General features: G+C 37.5%; 1 protein-coding gene across 4 annotated transcripts; it reads left to right on the top strand.

Moving 5' to 3' along the window:
* The first annotated feature begins 447 nt into the window (after positions 1-447).
* LOC111339581 (uncharacterized) lies at positions 448-15,970 on the top strand. Of its 4 annotated transcripts, none has more exons than XM_088728275.1 (11): positions 448-644; positions 752-826; positions 6,277-6,460; positions 6,911-7,065; positions 7,710-7,920; positions 8,183-8,472; positions 9,660-9,800; positions 10,669-10,997; positions 11,557-12,726; positions 13,426-13,681; positions 14,212-15,970. In XM_088728275.1, exons 3-11 carry the CDS (start codon positions 6,436-6,438, stop codon positions 14,704-14,706), a joined length of 3,072 nt encoding a protein of 1,023 aa, XP_088584401.1. In that variant the 5' UTR covers positions 448-644; positions 752-826; positions 6,277-6,435; the 3' UTR covers positions 14,707-15,970. The 4 variants fall into 4 exon arrangements, with proteins under 4 accessions (XP_088584401.1, XP_088584405.1, XP_088584402.1 ...); XM_088728279.1 differs by having other exon boundaries at positions 448-653; XM_088728276.1 differs by having other exon boundaries at positions 448-673.
* Positions 15,971-19,847: the final 3,877 nt, after the last annotated feature.

Genomic DNA, 19,847 nt, shown 5'->3' with positions numbered 1-19,847 from the left:
GATCGGCCATCCGTGAAAAGGAGGCGTCAAATGTGTTTTGTGGAATCTGTCATGTAGGTTAGCAGCGAGAAAAAAATTCAAATATCTCAACGCTAATAAAAAGTCAGGAGCGGAAGCGAAGTAGGTGTTCCTTTCTATTCTATTTAGCGGCTCTAAAATGCTTAATAGGGTCTTCATCACGAAGACAACATCGGGCGAGCTCGGATTTCGTCATCAGAAATCTACCCGAGATGACCTCTGGTGTTTTCATATCCTCCTTTTGACAGGTTCCGTGGAGGTGTCACTATGTTGTAGTTGTGATCGGCCATCCGTCAAAAGGAGGCATCTGTAATATAGGTTAGCAACGAAAAAAATGCAAATAAAAATTATCTTAACGTAAATGCGAAGTCAGAACCAAAAACGAAGTATATATCCGTTTCTACTCCGTATTGCGGGTCTAAAATGCTAAATAGGGCCTTCATCACGAAAACAACATCGGGCAAGCTCGGATTTCGTAATCGGAAATCTGCCCGAGGTGACCTCCTTCTGACGGATTTCGGAGTGCGCTTTCCCGCTTGGTGCGCTCAACCTTCCTCATTACTCCCTTGTCTCGAGCTGATTCGCAGCGTGTGCGGTTGAGCCAGTCCTCGTTCACTGCTTCTTTGGTTAGTACCGTAAGTTACATGCAGTACAGGTATTTATTTTCAATACTTTTAACAATTTACAGTCGAGAATCGGAGGCGGATTTGGACTTACTTTCCTTTTTGTTTAGATGATATCTACAACAAAGTCGTGCACGATATTGGCAACGAGAACAACACACGGATCTGTTACAGTCTGTAACGAGGTGAGCGTCTATCCAAACACGTCCAATTCTTATCTATAGGCAGTTGAGAGCTCTCTCTTTCTTATGCAAGCAAGTAGGCTCAAGTCCTAGTTAATTTTCACATTTTTGCTTCATAACAACATCACGCAACTCAGATAGAAATTGAGACTTGGAATTACGAGCACCTAAAATACTCGATGCATGGTCATCAATGGTGCCGAGACTAAAAAACACCAGAATGTAGCTCTCCTTTTGAAATCGAGCGCATGTGATAACATACTACTTGCTCAAGTGGTGATTGTTTTGATAATTCCTTCGTTGGCTGCGGTGAAGAACTGTCACCTTTCCAACACAATCAAGCATAGATTATTACTGTTTCACTGACCTCACTGCGGCTATGCTATAACTATGTTAACCTTTAGCTATTTTTTTAGAAAGTTGACTGACGCGTAACAAGTTGTTTTCTTGTTTACTTTGATTGGTATAAGGTAATTGAAGCTAAGCTGAAACCATGATCGTATGAATATCAGAAATCGAAAAGGGATTTTCAAAGTTGACGTTCTCTGGTAACAGTCAAACTATAAATTTGACACTTAGTAGTTTGTGAGCTTCTCTGTTTAATTTATTTCAGTTTGTGTTGTAAATTGGTGATAGCAAAAGAGTCAGTAAGCTTGTGTTGTAACACTTGAGGAAGAAATGGATTTACCAGGGTTTGTTAAGGTGTGCAAATGTGGTTCAAATTTGGGGCTCTAAATTGAACAGAATATAAAGTGAAGGTAAACTCAAGTATTTGTTCCTGACAAATTCGCCTGTAAATGTGATGTAAATACATGTGACATTTGCATAAAATTTACCCAGCATTTACTGCCAAGGTAAACCTTAATTTTGACACATACACATTTTTCTTTTAGCTCCCTGTGCAAAAGTGACATATTTACTATCACTGCTAATTAATACAAGTAAACATGGTGCAAAACAATTTGTCTGCAGCATTTTTCCACCACATTTATTTGCAATAGGAATAAGGAACTTAGTTAGTTTGCATTAATACTCTCTCATTTGCATATTGAGCAAAGCTGTTCATTGGCACAAATTTGCATTGGCGTCCTGAAGGAAAAAAAAAATAAAAAGTCAACCCTATTAAGAGCCTACTTGCCAGTTCTCTCGAGGGTGGGCAATTAACTGGGTTTAACTTCACTTGGAATAAAAATTAATAATTATAATTGGATAGAAATGTGCTACATCTACTTACCTTTCTTAGAAATCTGAGGGAAATAATAATTTCAGCCACTTAAGGGGTCTTGTTGGGCCTGCCCATAATCCCCATTGGTGCTGATTACACTGAGTCAGGCTGCTCTGCCTCATATAATGCCATCCTAGCAAACAATCAACCAAGCTTATGTAATTCACTCTTATTAAGAAAAAATAATTAAACAAGCAATTGTAAAAGTCCTCTGCCTACCTCAGATGTAACAATTACAGTTTTCATAAACACTGCAAGCATATCTTGAATATGAAGATGATTATTATTTTAGTTGTTACCACTCAACACTGAGAAATTGTTTCAATTTGGGCTGAAAAACTTTCTTCAATATAAATCAAGTGTTGTATAAATCATGTCTCCGAAAACAGAGTCACAGTATTCTTTAGATACTGTTATATATACAATAAAACTTGTAAGAAACTTTACAAATCAAAACCTTTGGTATGCAATTTTAAAAAGAGTGGTGTAGAAGAAAGACTTCTGTCACTTAAAAGCACCACAGACTTACAAATTGTGCCACTTCATCAGTTGCCAACCTATGATATGCTGTTGACAAAGCTTTCTGAGTGCAGAAGGAAACAGTTTCAACAGGATCACTGAGACAGAAATTTCTTGAAGATGGTGATATAAGTTCTAAATTTTTCATGCATACCCTGTTGTAGCTGGATGGCATATTGTCTTTACCTCTGCTTTTATAAGATAGCCACAAAATCTAATTTATGTATGATGCACAACCCTCGCAGTAGAGAGCGCTATTTATGCAATAGCGAAAATCAGACCTGGAAAAAAAAAAAAAAAAAAAAAATCAGGCCTGTACGGGATTCGAACCACTGACCTCTGCGATACTAGTGCAGCGCTCTACCAATTGAGCTAACAAGCCAACTGGGAGCAGGCCGTTAAGTTGAAAAAATTCTAATTTATCATGTAGATTAACGTATAATATTTCTTTAATACTAGGAAAGAATTGTATAAAGTAAAATTAATGCAACATCAAAATTGAGAATGCCAAGAGATTTTATACAATTACCTTTACCTGGATACTGAAAGGAACTGTTGTAATAATTATGAATTCCTGCGTAATTAATTCAAAGAATGAGAATAATTACTAAATAATCGTGAACCTGTTTCCAGAGGTATAGGCACAAGAAAATGACCATCTGTATCAGCCATCAGCACCATTGATTGTTCTCAGTCTGTAGTCAGTGTTATTCCAACTAGTGGTATTTGGTCTTATTCTGACTTATTCTTTTTTGTAGATATGAATTGTAAACAATTTATTTTCATGGATCATCACAAATTTCATTTCTTAAACACAAACAATTTAAGTTATATGAAACTGTCCAACTATGACTGCTGAGGTACCGTATTTTCAGAAATCAAAATTATCATTCTTTTGACTCGATTCCATCCCAATCTTCAAATCACTCATTTTCTTGATAACAAGAACAGGGTAACAATTTCACCTAGTATACAACTGTAGTACCACAAAGGAACTGTCAGTGACCCTCGTTAGCTGCATGAGGGAAGAAGTGCCACCTTTCCAACACAGTCAAACATTGATTGGGATGATAATAATAATGATGATGATGAGGGTGATGATGATTATTATTATTACAATAATAAAAGAAGTTTAATTCTACTATCATTGCAGTTAATAGAAATTACATACTGTTATTCAATAAGGGACTGGGTTACAATAGATTTTATTTTAAAATTACAAATTAATTTACAAGTTAAAATATATCTATATCTATAAGTCTATTGATTGTTGAAAGCTAAATTAGTATTTGGGGAAAAAACTATGGCACAATCTTTCAGTCCTGCATTTGGTTAATGTATATTTGTTAGTGTATCTTGTTTGATAGTGATGCATGCACTGTCTTATCTCTTGGGAGATGTTTGATGAGAGGACCTCCTCTTGAGATCTTTTCAAGAGTTTCAACACAGAGTTCACTGTCTCTTATCTAATGTTCTTAAATGTAGGAATTAAAGGTTTATCATTGAATTGAAGGATTATCATTGCCTCACTGACCTTCTGCTAGGCTAGAACTAATATGTTGACTTTTAGCTGTATTTTATTTAAAGTTAACTGACATATGGCAAGTTGTTTTATTGTCTATTTTGAGTAGTATAAGCTAACTGAAGCTAACCTGAAGCCATGAAAATCACTTAAACAAAGCGGAAAGGGAAAATAATATTCAAAGATATTATCTTGTAACTGTCAAACTATTAATTTGACACTTGACAGTCGCTTAAATCAAGAAGTGACTCTTAGTATTTAGCTTGTTGCCTTGTTCTTTAGATGTGTGATTGCAGAAACAATTTTAACTACACATTTGTAGCACCACAAAAGCACTGACTGAACCGCTCTTTTGGTCATTCAGGGACTGCTTAATATGTGTGTAATTAATGATTAGATGCAATAAATTAAACAAATCAAGGTAGGATAAAGAACAGATCATCCTCCCCCCCCCCAAAAAAAAAAAACAAAAACAAAAACAAAAACAAAGAACAAAGAAAAAGGAAAAAGACTAAGAAACAGTAAACAGCTTCAACAGGACTGTATATTAGTTCACAGATCTCAATCAATCGACACCAAGCAAATTTAAATCGCATATCTGAAATGTTTATCAATGGAACCAACTGCCTAGCAGATTAGAGTTGTCCGAAGGCCACTTTTATTACTGACTTGTTTTTTTGTTTGTTTTTTTTCTTCTAAGAAATTTAAAAATATATGTCATAGAGAAGAACTTTTACAGCATGAACTGTTTTCTGTTTTTGTCTCCTGAATTTGCCTGCTGACATATTCAGTGTTTAACTATCGGCTGGATTGATGTTACCTATAGTAGATGGCCTCCTTGCCATTTATCTCAGCATACTCTGGTGTTGTAGCCCTATTATGTTTAAGATGAATATATATATATATATATATATATATATATTTATTTTATAACTGGATTGGTTAATTGTCATCTTGGTCACAAATAATGAAATTGTCTGAGTGCGATAAAATGCAACCCAAGAATACCTTAAGACTGCTAGAGTGGCCTCAATTATTATTTCCCTTAGATTTCTAGGAAAGGTAAATAGATAAAGCAAATTTACGTCCAATTACATTAAATAACATTTAGTACTATTCCGAATACAGTTAAACCCAGTTAAGCGACCATCCTCAGGGAACTGGCAAGTGGCCTCTTAGTAGGGCTAACTTTTTAGTTTTTTTTCGTCCAAGATGTCAGTGCAAATTTATTGCAAATGAATTGCTTAATGCTCAATAGCACATTTCCGAATTACCCTTGGCCTCATTTTGAAAACGAGTCCTGGTGCTCATCCTTTCATATGATAATAAGTTTTCTTTCACATGCAAATTAAACTCATTGTCACAAGAATAGCCGAGCACCAGACCTCGTTTTGAAAAAGAGGTCAAGGGTAACTCGGAAATGGGCTATTAGCAAATGAACAGGAAATCATCTATGTCTTGAAATTCACGCATGATCAGCAAGTAAATAAAGTCATTTAAAGAAGAAGAGTTCGTTCAATAGCTTACCGTTATTTTTGGGTCGCAAGGCATAAATTAGCCAGACCGTTTGAGAAATATTCAGAGAAAAATGCATCTTCTAGACTCGCTGATCTTGCTTAGAGTATATGTAGTTTTCCCGCCTCATAAAGATAAAGAATGAGCGCAAGAAACTGCTACGTACAGCCTCAATATTGCTGGTCAGCGGGAACAAAGCCTTTGTTGTGTTTGTTTTGTAGATGCTTCAATCATTAACCATTTCGGCTTTTATGTGGGGTAGAAAAGCACAGAACGTGTCATCACAATGGAATGTGCTGCAAATAAAATGTCACATCAGGCCATCAAAGAGACTGGTGAAACAATAATAAGAAAAATTCATCCCATCGTCGAAAAAAGGAATAACTTTTTTTTATTTTTTTTTAACAGGTTTTGGTTTCTAAATCGAACAATAGAGACATTTATTTAGGAAGGATTTTGCCTGTCGTAGTTAGATTGAAAAATTTTAGATTGTAAATTTTAGGTATCCTTTAAGTATACTCTATTATAATTATTACAGGTAGTTATAGTTGTAAGGTGCATTTGATCATATTCAGATGTTAATTTGCGCCAAGTAAAAAATAAATTATTATTGTTGTTATTATTATTATTATTGTTATTATTATTACTATTATTATGGTTATTATTATTCAGGAGCATAAACACAGTTGACAGAGTTCTCTGGCGTTAAAAGTGCAAAGTAGAGACCACCCCAGTGAGAGAAGGGAACCTGCATTGTGCAAAGCCTCTGCATTACCCACTGATCAGTTGCCACATTTATACGCAGTAGGACAATCAATTCCACCGGAAGAAATGTCTACGGCGACATTATTCCAGGGTGAGTTTAAAAAGGCCTTTCTTCCTTAAAGCGCGCGCATCGCACGTATGATTCTCGAATGCCAAAGCTAAATAAGTCGGAAAGTACTCCTCTTTCGAACTATTTCCTCTTACCATCATGTAATGTATTTCTTTGACATTTTCTGTGTTAAGATTGGCAAGAAATTCAAAACGGTAAGCATTAATCCTCTACGAACGAATAACAGACGCAGCATCCATTTTGCGGTTAAATTTTATGTCTGGCTTGAGGGTTGTCTTTATCTGCATTTTCTTTTACAAGCCCCCCCCCCCCCTTCCCCCCCTAAGAAAATATTACAAGATCAAAATATAAAAATGTACTGATTCTGGCACCTAGAGAAGGTTTAAACATTTTGAATCTTTGATAGGAACAATTTATAAGCCCTATATAATTCTTTTTAACCTTCTTTCTCGTCTTGAACCATTGGTTCAGGAAAGATAAAAGCAATAGAGGAAGCAAGAGACTTGCATCATCTATGCGAGACTGCACGTGTTGTTGGTATGAGAACAGAAAATCTCCAAACAATGGAAAAATTGAAGGAAAAACTTCTTGAATACATCAAAGAAAAGCGTCAGGAATCGGTGAAGGCAAGTTTAGAAGAATGATATGTTGGACTGTCCATATCTGATTATCTGCTCCATCTCAAAGATGACGGTACTCAATAAAGATTGAATAAAAGGATATTTAGTCCTCCTTGTTTCAAACCCTCACCCTGTATCTTAGTGGCAAACCAAGGCAAACCTTTGCTTTATACGAACACGGACTTCAATGACCTGTTTTACCTAGTCATCATGTATCAAAGACATTTAAGCGGTAGTTAAGAATGGACGGCTTCGAGAACGGAGTGTTCTTAACGCTTGCTTTTCCTGATTATTTTCTTTTCCCCACTTGTATCTATTGCTATTCTATGTTCTTATATGTTGATAAGGAGGAGCCTTACGAATGCAGGAAGTTATTTTCTCATTGGCATTTGATGAAAGACCTTATCTTACTTTCAACATTTTTATCATTAATTTTATTCATAGCTTGTTAATTCATTTATCATACCTGTGGTTAGCATTTTTTTAATCAATATTATTAATAATTATCCTAATTTTTATTTTTTTTTGTTTATTCCCTTATAACTAAGATCTCTACTGAAAAAAAGTGCAAAACGTAAATCGGGAGATATACCTTAAAATGTGACATTTCTTTCATATCAAGACGTCATAATTTTAATTTTTCTTTTCAGACGTTTGAGGTGATTTCTGAAGCTGGTAGGGCAGATGAATACAAACGGAAAGAGCTTCTAAATCTTTACGAAGAGGCAAAAAAAATTCTAAATCTTTTGGATGATGAATTCCTAAATCCTCTTAAAACAAGCTTGGGAGATATCAAAATGGCTCTTAAAGAAAACATGAGATGTCTTGCGCCAAGGGATCATTATGTGGTTATTGTTGCAGGTAGGAATTAAAGAGACTTTCCGCATAAGAGAATTTATCGCATTTTTCTCAGTTACCTCGAGGATTTCGAATTGTAATAGATTTTTCCAGTTGTGCCGCTTTTAAAGCATTCAGTTGGTTAGGAGTTTCTTAGCCTGCGAACAGGCTCCTGGCCTGGAGAAGCACAACGGCGCGAAGCAGGGGAAGCAGGCTAGGAGTTTCTGTTCATGATTATAAGTTGTTTATTTTAACTTCTCGTATGCCTGGAATTTTTTACCTTCAGGTGAGACTAGTGCTGGCAAGAGCAGTGTAATCAACCTAATACTTGGCGAAAATATTCTACCAACTAGCGTTTTGAGTACAACATCGACAATCTTCGAGCTCAAGTACGGTACATCTCCAAAGATTCGCATACATTTCAACGATTCCCGTAAACCTGTGTATAACGAATTAGATGATTCTAAAGAGAACATCTTAACGCAGTTAACGAATCTTGTGACTGGAAACAATGACAGAGAAAAAGTATCTCCTTACAAGAAGGTCGAGCTGTTTTGGCCGCATCGTTTGTTTAAGGTTAGTTATTTTTCAGTACGCCCTAAGTCTGGAAATTTGTTTTTCTGGATTTCATGTGATTTACGTTGCAGTGTTGAAGAAACTGCGACAGTGTTAATTCAGACTATTTGCAAAATCTATTACATTGTTTTTATTGACTAAATTACTACCAAATTCAGTTCGTATAATTTTGTTGTTCTCGACTAACTGACCCAAATGGCGAAGAAAAATGATTGAACCTTAACGAAAGGTATCCGAAAAAGAATAATCCTAACAAAAGCACGTTAACAACGTCATACATTGTTTATTTATGCCCGTGCGTGTTCGTGTGCACGTCGGTATTTTAACCCTTGTTCATTACTTAGTTTGTCCATTAAATGAATTATTCGAAACAAGGTACTAGGCAAAATCCACTACATGGCTGTCTCTAGAATGAAGCGAGAGGGACTGAGTGAGAAGGGCTATACCGCAGCTTTTGGTTCCTTCTCTTCAACGCAGGATATTTTTAGCTCAAGGATACACGTAGTTTATCTTCTACCAACCTTTATGCTTCACCGCTAAATTTCTTCCGTTTCTTATTAGTTTAAATTGATCACATGACGCGATAGTATTCATCCGTAGAGAGACGCTATCAGCCCACAATGCCCGTCCGCGAAAAATTTTGAATGGTTTGACGGCAGCGAAGTTAGGCAGATCGTAAAAAACAGTGACTTTTCAATTCTGACAGGTATAACGTATTATTTAGCCAATGTACGGTTGTGAATTATTGACTTTTGCGACTGGCTGTAAGCATGATTGATCTGCATTTAGTGGATTTTGACTGTTTTTCAACTGGCGCGCGGAAGAAAATTTAGTGGTGAACAATAAAGACAACTAGCATATTTCCCTTCGAAGCTTCACTTCTCGGGCAAATATTTGTTTTAAGAGCATCAAATTTCCGCGGGGCAACAATCAGCCGATAGTTACTCGACAGAAACACTCTATTGTTTAAATAGTCTCTCCGATTATAAAGGATATGTCTCATACCATTCGTGTTACTACACATGTCACTACACTTTTAAACTATTGAGCTTAGCTGCCCGGCCCTTAACTTAAAAAAATGTCATGAATTAAGATGATATCCTACTGATGTATGGAAATGGCGGATAATGTGATATGCCGTATTTAGGAGTTATTTTGTCTAATTAAGACGGCTTTACCTTTGTTAGGAGCGCGTCATCATTGTTGATACCCCTGGAGTAGGAGATAGTGAAGCTATGAATGAAGTTGCCCTAAATTACCTTCCGAATGCTTTCTGCTTTATTTATGTCATCAACAGCACCAATGCTGGGGGAGTCCAGGAAGACAGAGTAAGTGACTATTTCATTATCATTTCGTGCAGCTCCTTAATCTTCCTTTGTTGCTGTTACCAAATGATTAGTAAAGAAAAGAACGAAGCAATGAAGTTCACAGTTTTACGAAACATTTTATGGACTGAGATTAGGGCTTAGTTATTCCCCTCACCTTGTACCACGGTGAGGGTTTGAGTTTTTTCATCTACGAGGGTTAGTACAATTACTTCAGGAGCAAATTTCCCCCCTTCGATTTACGTTGAAGTGCAAGTCAATGGATTACGTCATAAATCATAATTACCGTTTTACTTAAAAGTTATTTAAAGGCCACGAGGATCAGGTTGCACTCTCTCCTTTGTCGGAAACTGAGTGGTAACATAAGACAGTGATTCCCTTTCTCGATTGATTTCTGTCCCGAACTCTCAAAATTTAATTAATTTTATTGTTAAACGGGCCTGTTTCCGGTAAGATTGATCCTGTTTATTATCGCTGTCAATGGTTGGCATTTTAGCCAATCGGGTTTGTTTAAATCAAGTTAGTTTCGTAATAATAATAATAATAATAATAATAATAATAATAATAATTACTATTATTATTATTATTATCATTATTTCGTCACCCCCACCGACGCAGCCCCAAACAGTTTCTTTAGAAACTATCAGCCTCTATTCACTAGTTTCGTAATAGTAGGGATTTTTTATTAGTGTGGTTTTACTGTGGAACTTTTTTTTCTTCAATCTCTGGGAGAGAGACGATTAAAATCTGGACTAAATACTGAGAGAGTGTGGGCCTTTTTTTCTCATTTCCCACACCTTCATCACTCTGTTCTGATTATATTTTATACCGTAAAAGACATCTGCTTGCCTACTTCTTTTTTCTTCAATAGCTGGGAATGTTACTATCTCATGCTGAGAGCCTCAAGAGAGAAGCGAAGATGGATTTAAAACTGTTTGCAAGTTGTGCCCTGTTTGTTTGCAACAAATGGGACAGGATTGAAACCCATGAGGTGGAGGAGGTAAAATTGGAACAAATCAAAAGGCTCACCAAAAAGTTATGCGGCCTCGACCCGAACTTACAAATTGTTTACCTTTGGTGCAAAGGTGCCCAAATGGCACAGGAATACGGTGTCATAAGAAACGACTTCGATGACCTAATCAGAGGATTAAGCAGTCTATTAGTCTCTTCCATGCAGGGCAACTTGGACATCTATACCAGGTGAGTAGAAAATACTTAGTCGGAATTGAGGAAATGTTTTAAGTGAGGAATTTTTAAAATAATAAGACACTGGCTATCAATATATCATTTGACAGGGTGTCAATCTCTCAGGTCACCTCCTCAGTCATAAAAACTGCGTATGTGTTATCCAATATCACAGCCTTCGCGTATTACGTGGACGTTTAAGGCTCTGCGGCTTTCCGATCTGCCTATCAACTAGATGAAAGGTAAAAACGCTAAAGATCAGCTTTGAAAACGCTCTGCGGAGTCCTATGAACATTATCAGCTCAGTTAATGCGACCACATTACCAATCAAATTTGGTTCGAATTAACCGATAGGCAGTTGAAAGATCCCACTCCAGTTTTCTTGCCGTGAACCGTTCGATTCAATTACTAGCGCATCATAAAAGTACCTGAGTCCTTGAGAGCACCTCATACACTACGATTGGAAGGAACTCATGCAGGCCTCTCATTGCTTACAGCAAATTCATACTGGTTGTTACTATAAGTTGATTATTTATTTATTTTTTTATTGACAATTTCGTTCATTGGATTACAGATGGCTTGATGATCTCCTGTCTCGTGTCTCTCGTCAAATGACATTATTACTCAGATCAACAACCTTGTCACGGCTGGAAAAAGATAAGAAAATGGCAGATGTCAAGAAACGGATGAAAGAGTTAGAAAGATCGCAGAATGAAACAATAGAAGAACTTGGTCAAAACCAAACGCAGTTAATCTGGGAGATTACGGGAAAGCTGGCTTTCCACTTTAAAGCGACAGACACATCAGCTCTATTTTGCAAGTGGTCTCCTACTGAGGTCCCACTTCCAAAAGCAACTTGGGAAGAGACGGAAAATGAAATCTTAAGGAGCATTTCGGAACGGAGTTATCAGTTCGTTCAAAAGTGGGAGGATGAAGAGCACGAGTTCGCTGAGGCCCAGAACAAAATGATTAAAGATCTTTGTAAGAAGTATAACTTCATGGAGGAAGAGATCCGCAAAGTAGAAGACGAAGTTCTCTTTGTAGACGGAACGGCGGAGGTTTTCCAGCCAGAAAAAAGCACTAATACTCTCAGACAGACCCAAGAGAGATTTCAAGACGTTCCTATAGCGAGCAGAAGTCATGTGTGGCTCCGGCAAGGATTAGCATCTGTTGTAATCCGTTCACCACTGAGTAAACTTGTGTCCAAATTGAAGGGGAAGAGGAATTTCCCCAGAAAGATCAAGGAGTACGAGACCGATCGATGTGCCTACATGTCTGAGAGATGCAGAGTTTGTCTCGAAGTTCTCTCGGACCAAAACCGTCTCTTTCCGTTCATAAACGAACAACTTGAAGATTCAGTGCTGTTTTTAAATCAGATAAAAGAGAAAATCCCTAAATTAATAGAGGGTGACAAGGAACTTTATCAACAGCTACTGTCGGACAGGAGAAATAAGGCCGACATCCTAAGTTGCTATGAACCCAAAAGGGAGAACTTAGAGTCTTTGATGGGAGACGTGGCCATTTACGCTACGAAAGAAATAATGCGATCCGATTTCATACCCAAAGATTTGAAATGGACAGAAGACTGCAAGTCCATCATCGGTAGCGGCAGCTTTTCCACAGTTTACGCTGGTGTACTTACCCGTAAGGAAGGAAAGGAAGTAAAGGTCGCGTTGAAAGTTTACACAGATCTTCTTTCAAAAGAGAATGTGAGGCAGTTTTGGGATGAGGGCATGATCATGAGGTTTGTCAGACTAAAGCACTTCCATGTTGTATGCGTCACATTGACCTCTTCCGTTCGTTTTAGCCTTTACTCAGTGTTTAAGAAACTGAACAGCGTAGGTAAGGCCATTCAGGCATTGGCCATTTCGTTTACCGTAATCTACACCGTCAAGCTGCCAAAACTTTAAGGAAACACTGGCGTCAATAGAGACAATGGGGACTATGTTCGCTCGGTATTATGCCATGACAAGTCGAAGTCATGGTTCTCGACCAACTGGCGAGCGAGAATGTCTATGTTAATTGAAAAACAATCGACATTCAGTAATGTACAACTCATGCAAGATAGTTACATACATGCCAAAACTATGGATAAATTGGTGGATTTTAACAGATAAGTATAGCTTGGATCAGGTAGTTAACAGACTCTCCCAACCATTATATTTCTAAAAAGTAACTGGGCAAGCATTGCTCACCATTCTCCCAGTGCCATTAAAACTATTCCACCTCCTCTCTGTATACTACCGAGCTTGTTTGTTTAGGCAGTCCATTTTTGATTCCAACTGAAATTACTCAAAATGTAGTATAGAAAGTTTCTTCAGTTTCACTGATGTTCGCTAAGTATCATCACATCCCTTCCCCTAAACCAGCTAAAAATTAATTACAATAGGTCATTGCTAGTTTGTTCTTTACAGTTGTGTATATGTATATTTTTCTGACGCAGGCAAGTACGCGGACATCCAAGTATAGTGGAGTTTTATGGGACAGATCTTCTCAGAGGACCAGAGGGTACCAAAGTTGTGATGGTATCGGAGCTATGCAAGGATTCCATCGAGAGGTTAATTTTTTCTAAATCTGACCACACCCCTCTCCCCACGAGGAATAAAGTATTATGTTGGGCTGTGCAAATTGTTGACGCTTTGCACTTTATTCATGGTAAAGAACTTTCCCATCAGCATCTGAAACTGAAAAATGTCATGGTAAGCGAGTATTTCACATCAGCATCTTACATTAGTGATTTGTTGGTTTGTTTGTTTTTTTTTTTTAACGATGCAACGCTTTCGTAATTTCAATGGGATGTTTAACCCTACCAAGTTGAGGTTGAATTGCAAAAGCAAGGAACTTCTTCAAAATAGCGGCGAGATATGGAAATGGGCATTGCTTAATGTTGCAGCAGTACGAAATCTAAAGCTCTTGCTGTAAATCATCCTTGCGTGTCTAATATCCATTGATAAAGCCTCTTCTTGAAAAGAATCAGCGGACTTCTCTTAAAATTGAATGCCATACAAATGGTATTACGAACCTTTTTAAGCATAAAAGAAACAGAATCTACTGCGGTCGCCTAAAAGTTCTCGTTTCATCAAACTTTAAATCAACAATCCAGCCTATATACTGCAATGCAACTTTGGAAGTGTATCGGTGCTAAAATCGATCACAGGATTCGAATTATATAGTTACAATCAATTATCTAGAGGTGAAACTTTTTCATTCAGTACATCTAATATTTCAGTTAACCCAAGAAGAAAACGTGAAGCTTAAAGGTATTGGCAGGGGTTCATTTCCAATGAACAAAGAAATCGAAGAAGACAACCCACGTTATCTGGCACCTGAAGTCCTGGAAAGTGAGGGTCGAAACTATGACAGCAAGTCTGATATGTTCAGCTTCAGCATTTTGCTGTGGGAATTGTGGTACTGTGAGATGGCTTTCCAAACCTCGATCACCAGTTATAGACAGCACTTACGCAGGCTAAAAGAAGGGGTTCGGCCAACAGACATAGAGGGTAGAGAACCTCCATGGCCAGTCTGGAAAGATGTCATGGAAGCTTGCTGGAGAGGTGAACCAAGTAATCGATCAACCGCTCAGCAAAGCTTGAATAAATTACGTGAGTTAGAGTCTGTACGAAGCAAAACACTACCAGACATACCGACACCACCACAAACACCACCACCAACACCACCACCAAGACCATCTCGAAGATCAAAACGAAGGAGATCAACTCCTTAATCATCTTGAAACTGTTCTCTTGTTGTTTCAATATATTTTTTGAGACTTTCGGTTTAAAATGGTGGAAAAAGTGAGTACCGCATGGTACCCTTTGCATAAAAATGATAGCAATAAGAGGTAGACAACATAACGGCCTAATTAAAGTCTCAAAAGTGAAATAAACTGCATAGCGCTGGTTCATATTAATAGAGATCGTTGTGGCGAGGTTAGTTGATGAGGACATAAAGTTGTAACAAAAAGAACATTTCACGTTCAACCCTATTTTTCTATTGAGATTCCGTCCATAAACTTGCCTACTGTAACATTAGTTGACTCAAAACTAGTTTGGTGTAAAGGCATGACATGCAGTTCTTAAAGCGAAGGTTGGTGTCCCCAGTTGTCATGAGATGCCAATCGATTTTCCATGTCTAAGGTCTCTTTTGCTACCGCTCAATGCAAGTTTTGTTATCTGGTCTTTTTGCAAGACAAACTTTTTTGTGTCTCATTACTTAATTCTTGAAATTTGTAAGAAACAAGCGCAGTGGTTAGTTGAGCGTTTACATCCTGATGAAAGTAAAACGGACGGTTACAGGGGCCTGCGCAGTAAAAATCTAAAACAATTCCATTTGAAAATTGTGACGTAGTTTTAGACTCTTTTTTAGGTGCTTCATTCACCTTCAAATACAGCCATTAATTGTCGGCAGCTTGAATAAAAATGCAACACCGATCCATCTTAGTCAAAACTGAATTGTTTTTAATTGCTATTTCTTGCCTAAACAAATCTTATCTTGCTGTAAAAACGCTTCAGTTTGAAATAATTGATTGATGTGAAAAATCGTTTTCCTGCCTTTAGTTCGTAAAGGAAAAAATGCCATCGCTACTGAATTGTAGCCTTTGTTTATACATTTTAAAACTTGAAAAGTGCAACCAGATCAAACGTCAGACCTCGGTGTTTTGAGTACAATTCAATACTCTCAGTTATAAAGAGAGCAAGTATGAGAAACTGTGCAAACTCATATTAATTCTTTATTATCCTAGAGATGATATCTGCATCAAAATGATTGGCTAAATACAAAAAATATGGGCTGATTTAACGTGACCCAAGCGACATGTTTTATTTTGTCTAGTTTTTAGCTTATATTCTTATCGACCTGTCAACCAGTATTATAATCCTCCAATATATTCTAATTCTAATTATGTTACTATTAGGATCGAGGACCACTAGTTCGTCAGTTGAATTACTTTTGTGTGTTACTCCCCTTTCAAATAAAGGTATTCAGTGTTATATCATGGTCATATCGTTCAGCGTCTGTTTCATTAATCAGTTTTCTCACTTGTACTGTACACATATTCACCTAGCTCTCAAAATTGTGCTTTCCATCTCAGTAGGGAAAACAAATTAAATGATTTATGCTCTGTGATTATTATCACGAGGTTACAGAGTTTAAGTTAATTGGCTAAGCCGACCAAATTTGATTCCGGCGAGCCCCGAGCGCAGCTGTGCTTTGAATCGATATAAAAATTAAAAAAAAAGATCTTTTGAGTGATTAAAGAACAGCAAGAGTTACAATACAATGACCGTTTTCACACTAGAGGGCGGACAAATCGTCTGGCATTTGTTCGTCGAATTTGAATTCGAGAAGGCAATATGCCGAAAAGTTGTCCGTCTTATGAGCGCAAAGAGAACAGGCACTAGGTCGTGTTGTAAAGCAAAATGTCTTCCGCCATGTTGAAACTTCCCATAAAACGTCGCTCCGTTGCTAGTCCCATTTCCTCGCGGCGAGAAAATCGAACATTTCACCGTCTGATATGAATTTAAGTCCTACTGTCGTCGACTTGTTCGTCTCGACGGACAAATCGTCTTCAAAAAATCGTCTTTCCAGACGGCCAAATATCAGACGATTTGTTCGTCGAAAAATTTGTTCGTCCCGTTTTCACATCAGACGATTTGTTCGTCTAAGACGATTTGTCCGTGCAGACGATTTGTCCGTCCTCTAGTGTGAAAACGGCCAATATTGCATCCAAGTGATACTAGTATGTGTTGGTGTATCATTGGTTGCAAATCAAAATGGCCATGAAAATTTCCCAGTTCCAAAAAATTATGAGACAATACTCGCATCTATGATAATGAAAGATTTAGAGGAATTCCCGAGGGTGTAATTCATACTTGCTAAAGTGAAACATGGTTAAACTATTGATACAAAGTTCTATTAGATTATGATCAATATCTCTTAACCGTGAATCAAACCTTATGGCAAATTTATAACTGCATTTTATATCTCGAAAAGATCATTCCCTTCATCTGCTCGATGGTTTTTTATGCCGAAGGTCGGAATGTTCAAATTCTTAATGATGCCGAATACATCTGTAAGGTCTTTTGAGACTTTAAGAGCCTCGTCTATTCTTTTTTCCAACGGATTTCACTATAAGTGGAAAACATTGACTAATTTCAGCCACAAAAACCACTGGGATATCCTGTCAAAGGACCCCATGTGAAACACCATTGAAATAGATGCAATAAAACGAAACGACGTCCCACAACTATGAAATGATCTCGCAACTTGCACATCATCAGACTATTCCTAACATTAGAGCGCAATGTTTCCTTAGGAAATACCAGTCGGCGTACAGTCTTGCCGTTTGTCATTCATGTCAAAAAAAAAGAACTTTTGAACCAAAATACTGAAATTGAGAGTGCATCGCACTGGCAGTTGAAGCTCCAGAGACGCTTACAGGAAAGTGAGATAACTTGAGATAGCAACGACACGATTAAATGAATTTCCAATACATCTGTGCTCTTTGAAAGGCCTTCTTTATCATTCACAAATATGGGATCACCTACATCGATCGCCCGACCAGTCATTAAAGAAGACTCAAACCCGTTTGTATATCCTTTTGCATTTCGAAAATCACCCGGTTGTGACTTCCTTCCGCACACAATACAAACATTTTAAGGCTTTAACGCTTCCATTTACAGAGGGAAAATGGCAATAAGGTTGTCCTAAGTACTCGTTCCATTGTTGTTTTTCAACGCATTTTCCTGCCTTACTTGTAAAGTGAGAGATCGACGCAGGTTTATACCAGCGGTTACTCGCATTGAACAAAAACTTAGAGAACATGCGCAGATAAAATGCCTCTCTGCTCTCTACCTGTATTTTACAACAGTGGTGAAGCGCAATTCAGTCATGCTAAAGTGCCTGCCTTATTTTGGTTTGATTGTAGAGTGGCAGTAACCGCTTGTGAGACACATTTAGACCGATTAATAATCAATTGTAGAGAGTAAATAAACTGCTTTCAATGTGTTCGTGGCTTGGCAAGAGGTTTCTCCCCTTTATAAATTACGTAAATGCGTGCTGTCTGAAAATTTGAATCTCTCGGTTGATTGACCGCTCGATTTGCTTGCAATAAGTTATGCTTAAGCCAGGTTACTTTGCGAAGAATGTTTGGCTAAAAAAATGAATGCCAAAGTTCTCGCTTTGCTAAAACTAGTGTTAGGCAAGCCAACCTCGATGAACTTAAAAAAACAAAAAAAAAAAAAACAAGTAGAAATGAAAAGGTTGAAGGTAAATTGCTAACAATTGGTCATTACTTAACAAAAATGTATCTATTGATCTGTTTTGTTTGCGTCGGTGTTACGTATCGTAAAAGTGGGATCTACGATCGTGCGTCAGACAATAAAATTCGGTATCGGGAATCTAGCCGCTGGCAAGCCGTGTGGTCCCACAAAATAAGTAGTCTCGAGAGGACTTTGTTGACCCTGTGATTGTTGTATGCTGCATTACTCAGACTTAATGGTACTCAACACGTATTCACTTAGCGCTCAAAAAATCGCCATTATTACCAATATGAAAATCAAAGTGGTTTTGAGACACTGAACTTGTCTAATGGTTGATGGAAGACTGGGAATGACTTTTTTGTATTAATTCATAGCATACGGGGTCCATTTCAAGGAAAAGTTTTACAATGCTTTTTTGTTATACTTTACTTTTTTACAAGACTTCGCACACTTTTATGAGCAAACAACTCTCCAATCTACGGTGGCCCATAGGGGACATGCCAAATTTTTTTAATCGCGCGATAATTGGAAATTATCGCGCGATAAATGAAAAATTATCGCGCGATAAATGAAAAATTATCGCGCGATAAATGAAAAATTATCACGCCATAAATGAAAAATTATCACGCGATAAAGCAAAAATAATCACGCGAAAAACGGAGATTATCGCGCGATAAATGAAAATTATCGCAGGATAAGTGGAAATTATCGCGCGGTAAATGGAGATTATCGCGCGATAAATGAAAAATGATCGCGCGATAAATGAAAAATAATCGCGCGATAAATGAAAAATAATCGCGCGATAAATGAAAAATAATCGCGCGATAAATGAAAAATAATCGCGCGATAAATGGAGATTATCGCGCGATAAATGGAAATTATCGCGCGATAGGTGGAAATTATCGCGCGATAAATGGAGATTATCGCGCGAAAAATAATAAATTATCGCGCGATAAATAGAAATTATAGCACGATAAATTCAATTTTATCACGCGATATTTCGCACTAAGCTTGTGCATGATATTAGTCACGCAGTGAACACAGTTCAGCGATTGAAAATTGACCACGGCCATGTTGTCCTGAGAAGGAGAACGTACGAGTTATAATTAAAGAATTAGATGCTGCTGGCGTACAGTCACGATCATCAGTGAACACAGTAAGGTAAGATGGCGTTGTTCAGGCATTCTTTGAAAGAACTTTTACTTTTTGGAACAATACATTTATCAAGCGCTGTATTACCGCCTTACGTTGGCAATGGCTTGCCTAATGCCTTCCAGAGGAAGGATATCATCAATCACTACTTTTCTCTCAATCTGGCTTACTCGGAGATCCACGCTTTTCTTTTGTGTTTTCATGTAATTGAAATAAACTTGCGCCAGCTGAAACGAGTGCTTAGGTGTCAGGGTCTTCGTAGAAGAAAAGACCATAGTGACATTAAAGAAATTTTAAATGCGATTGAAACTGGACTCGAAGGAAGTGGGAACAGTATTGGTTATCGCCAAATGCACCAGCGATTGAAAATTGACCACGGCCATGTTGTCCTGAGAAGGAGAACGTACGAGTTATAATTAAAGAATTAGATGCCACTGGCGTACAGTCACGATCA

Source organism: Stylophora pistillata, chromosome 7 (assembly GCF_964205215.1).
Source record: "Stylophora pistillata chromosome 7, jaStyPist1.2, whole genome shotgun sequence".
Lineage (NCBI taxonomy): Eukaryota > Metazoa > Cnidaria > Anthozoa > Scleractinia > Pocilloporidae > Stylophora > Stylophora pistillata.
This window is presented reverse-complemented; position numbering and strand designations above follow the sequence as displayed.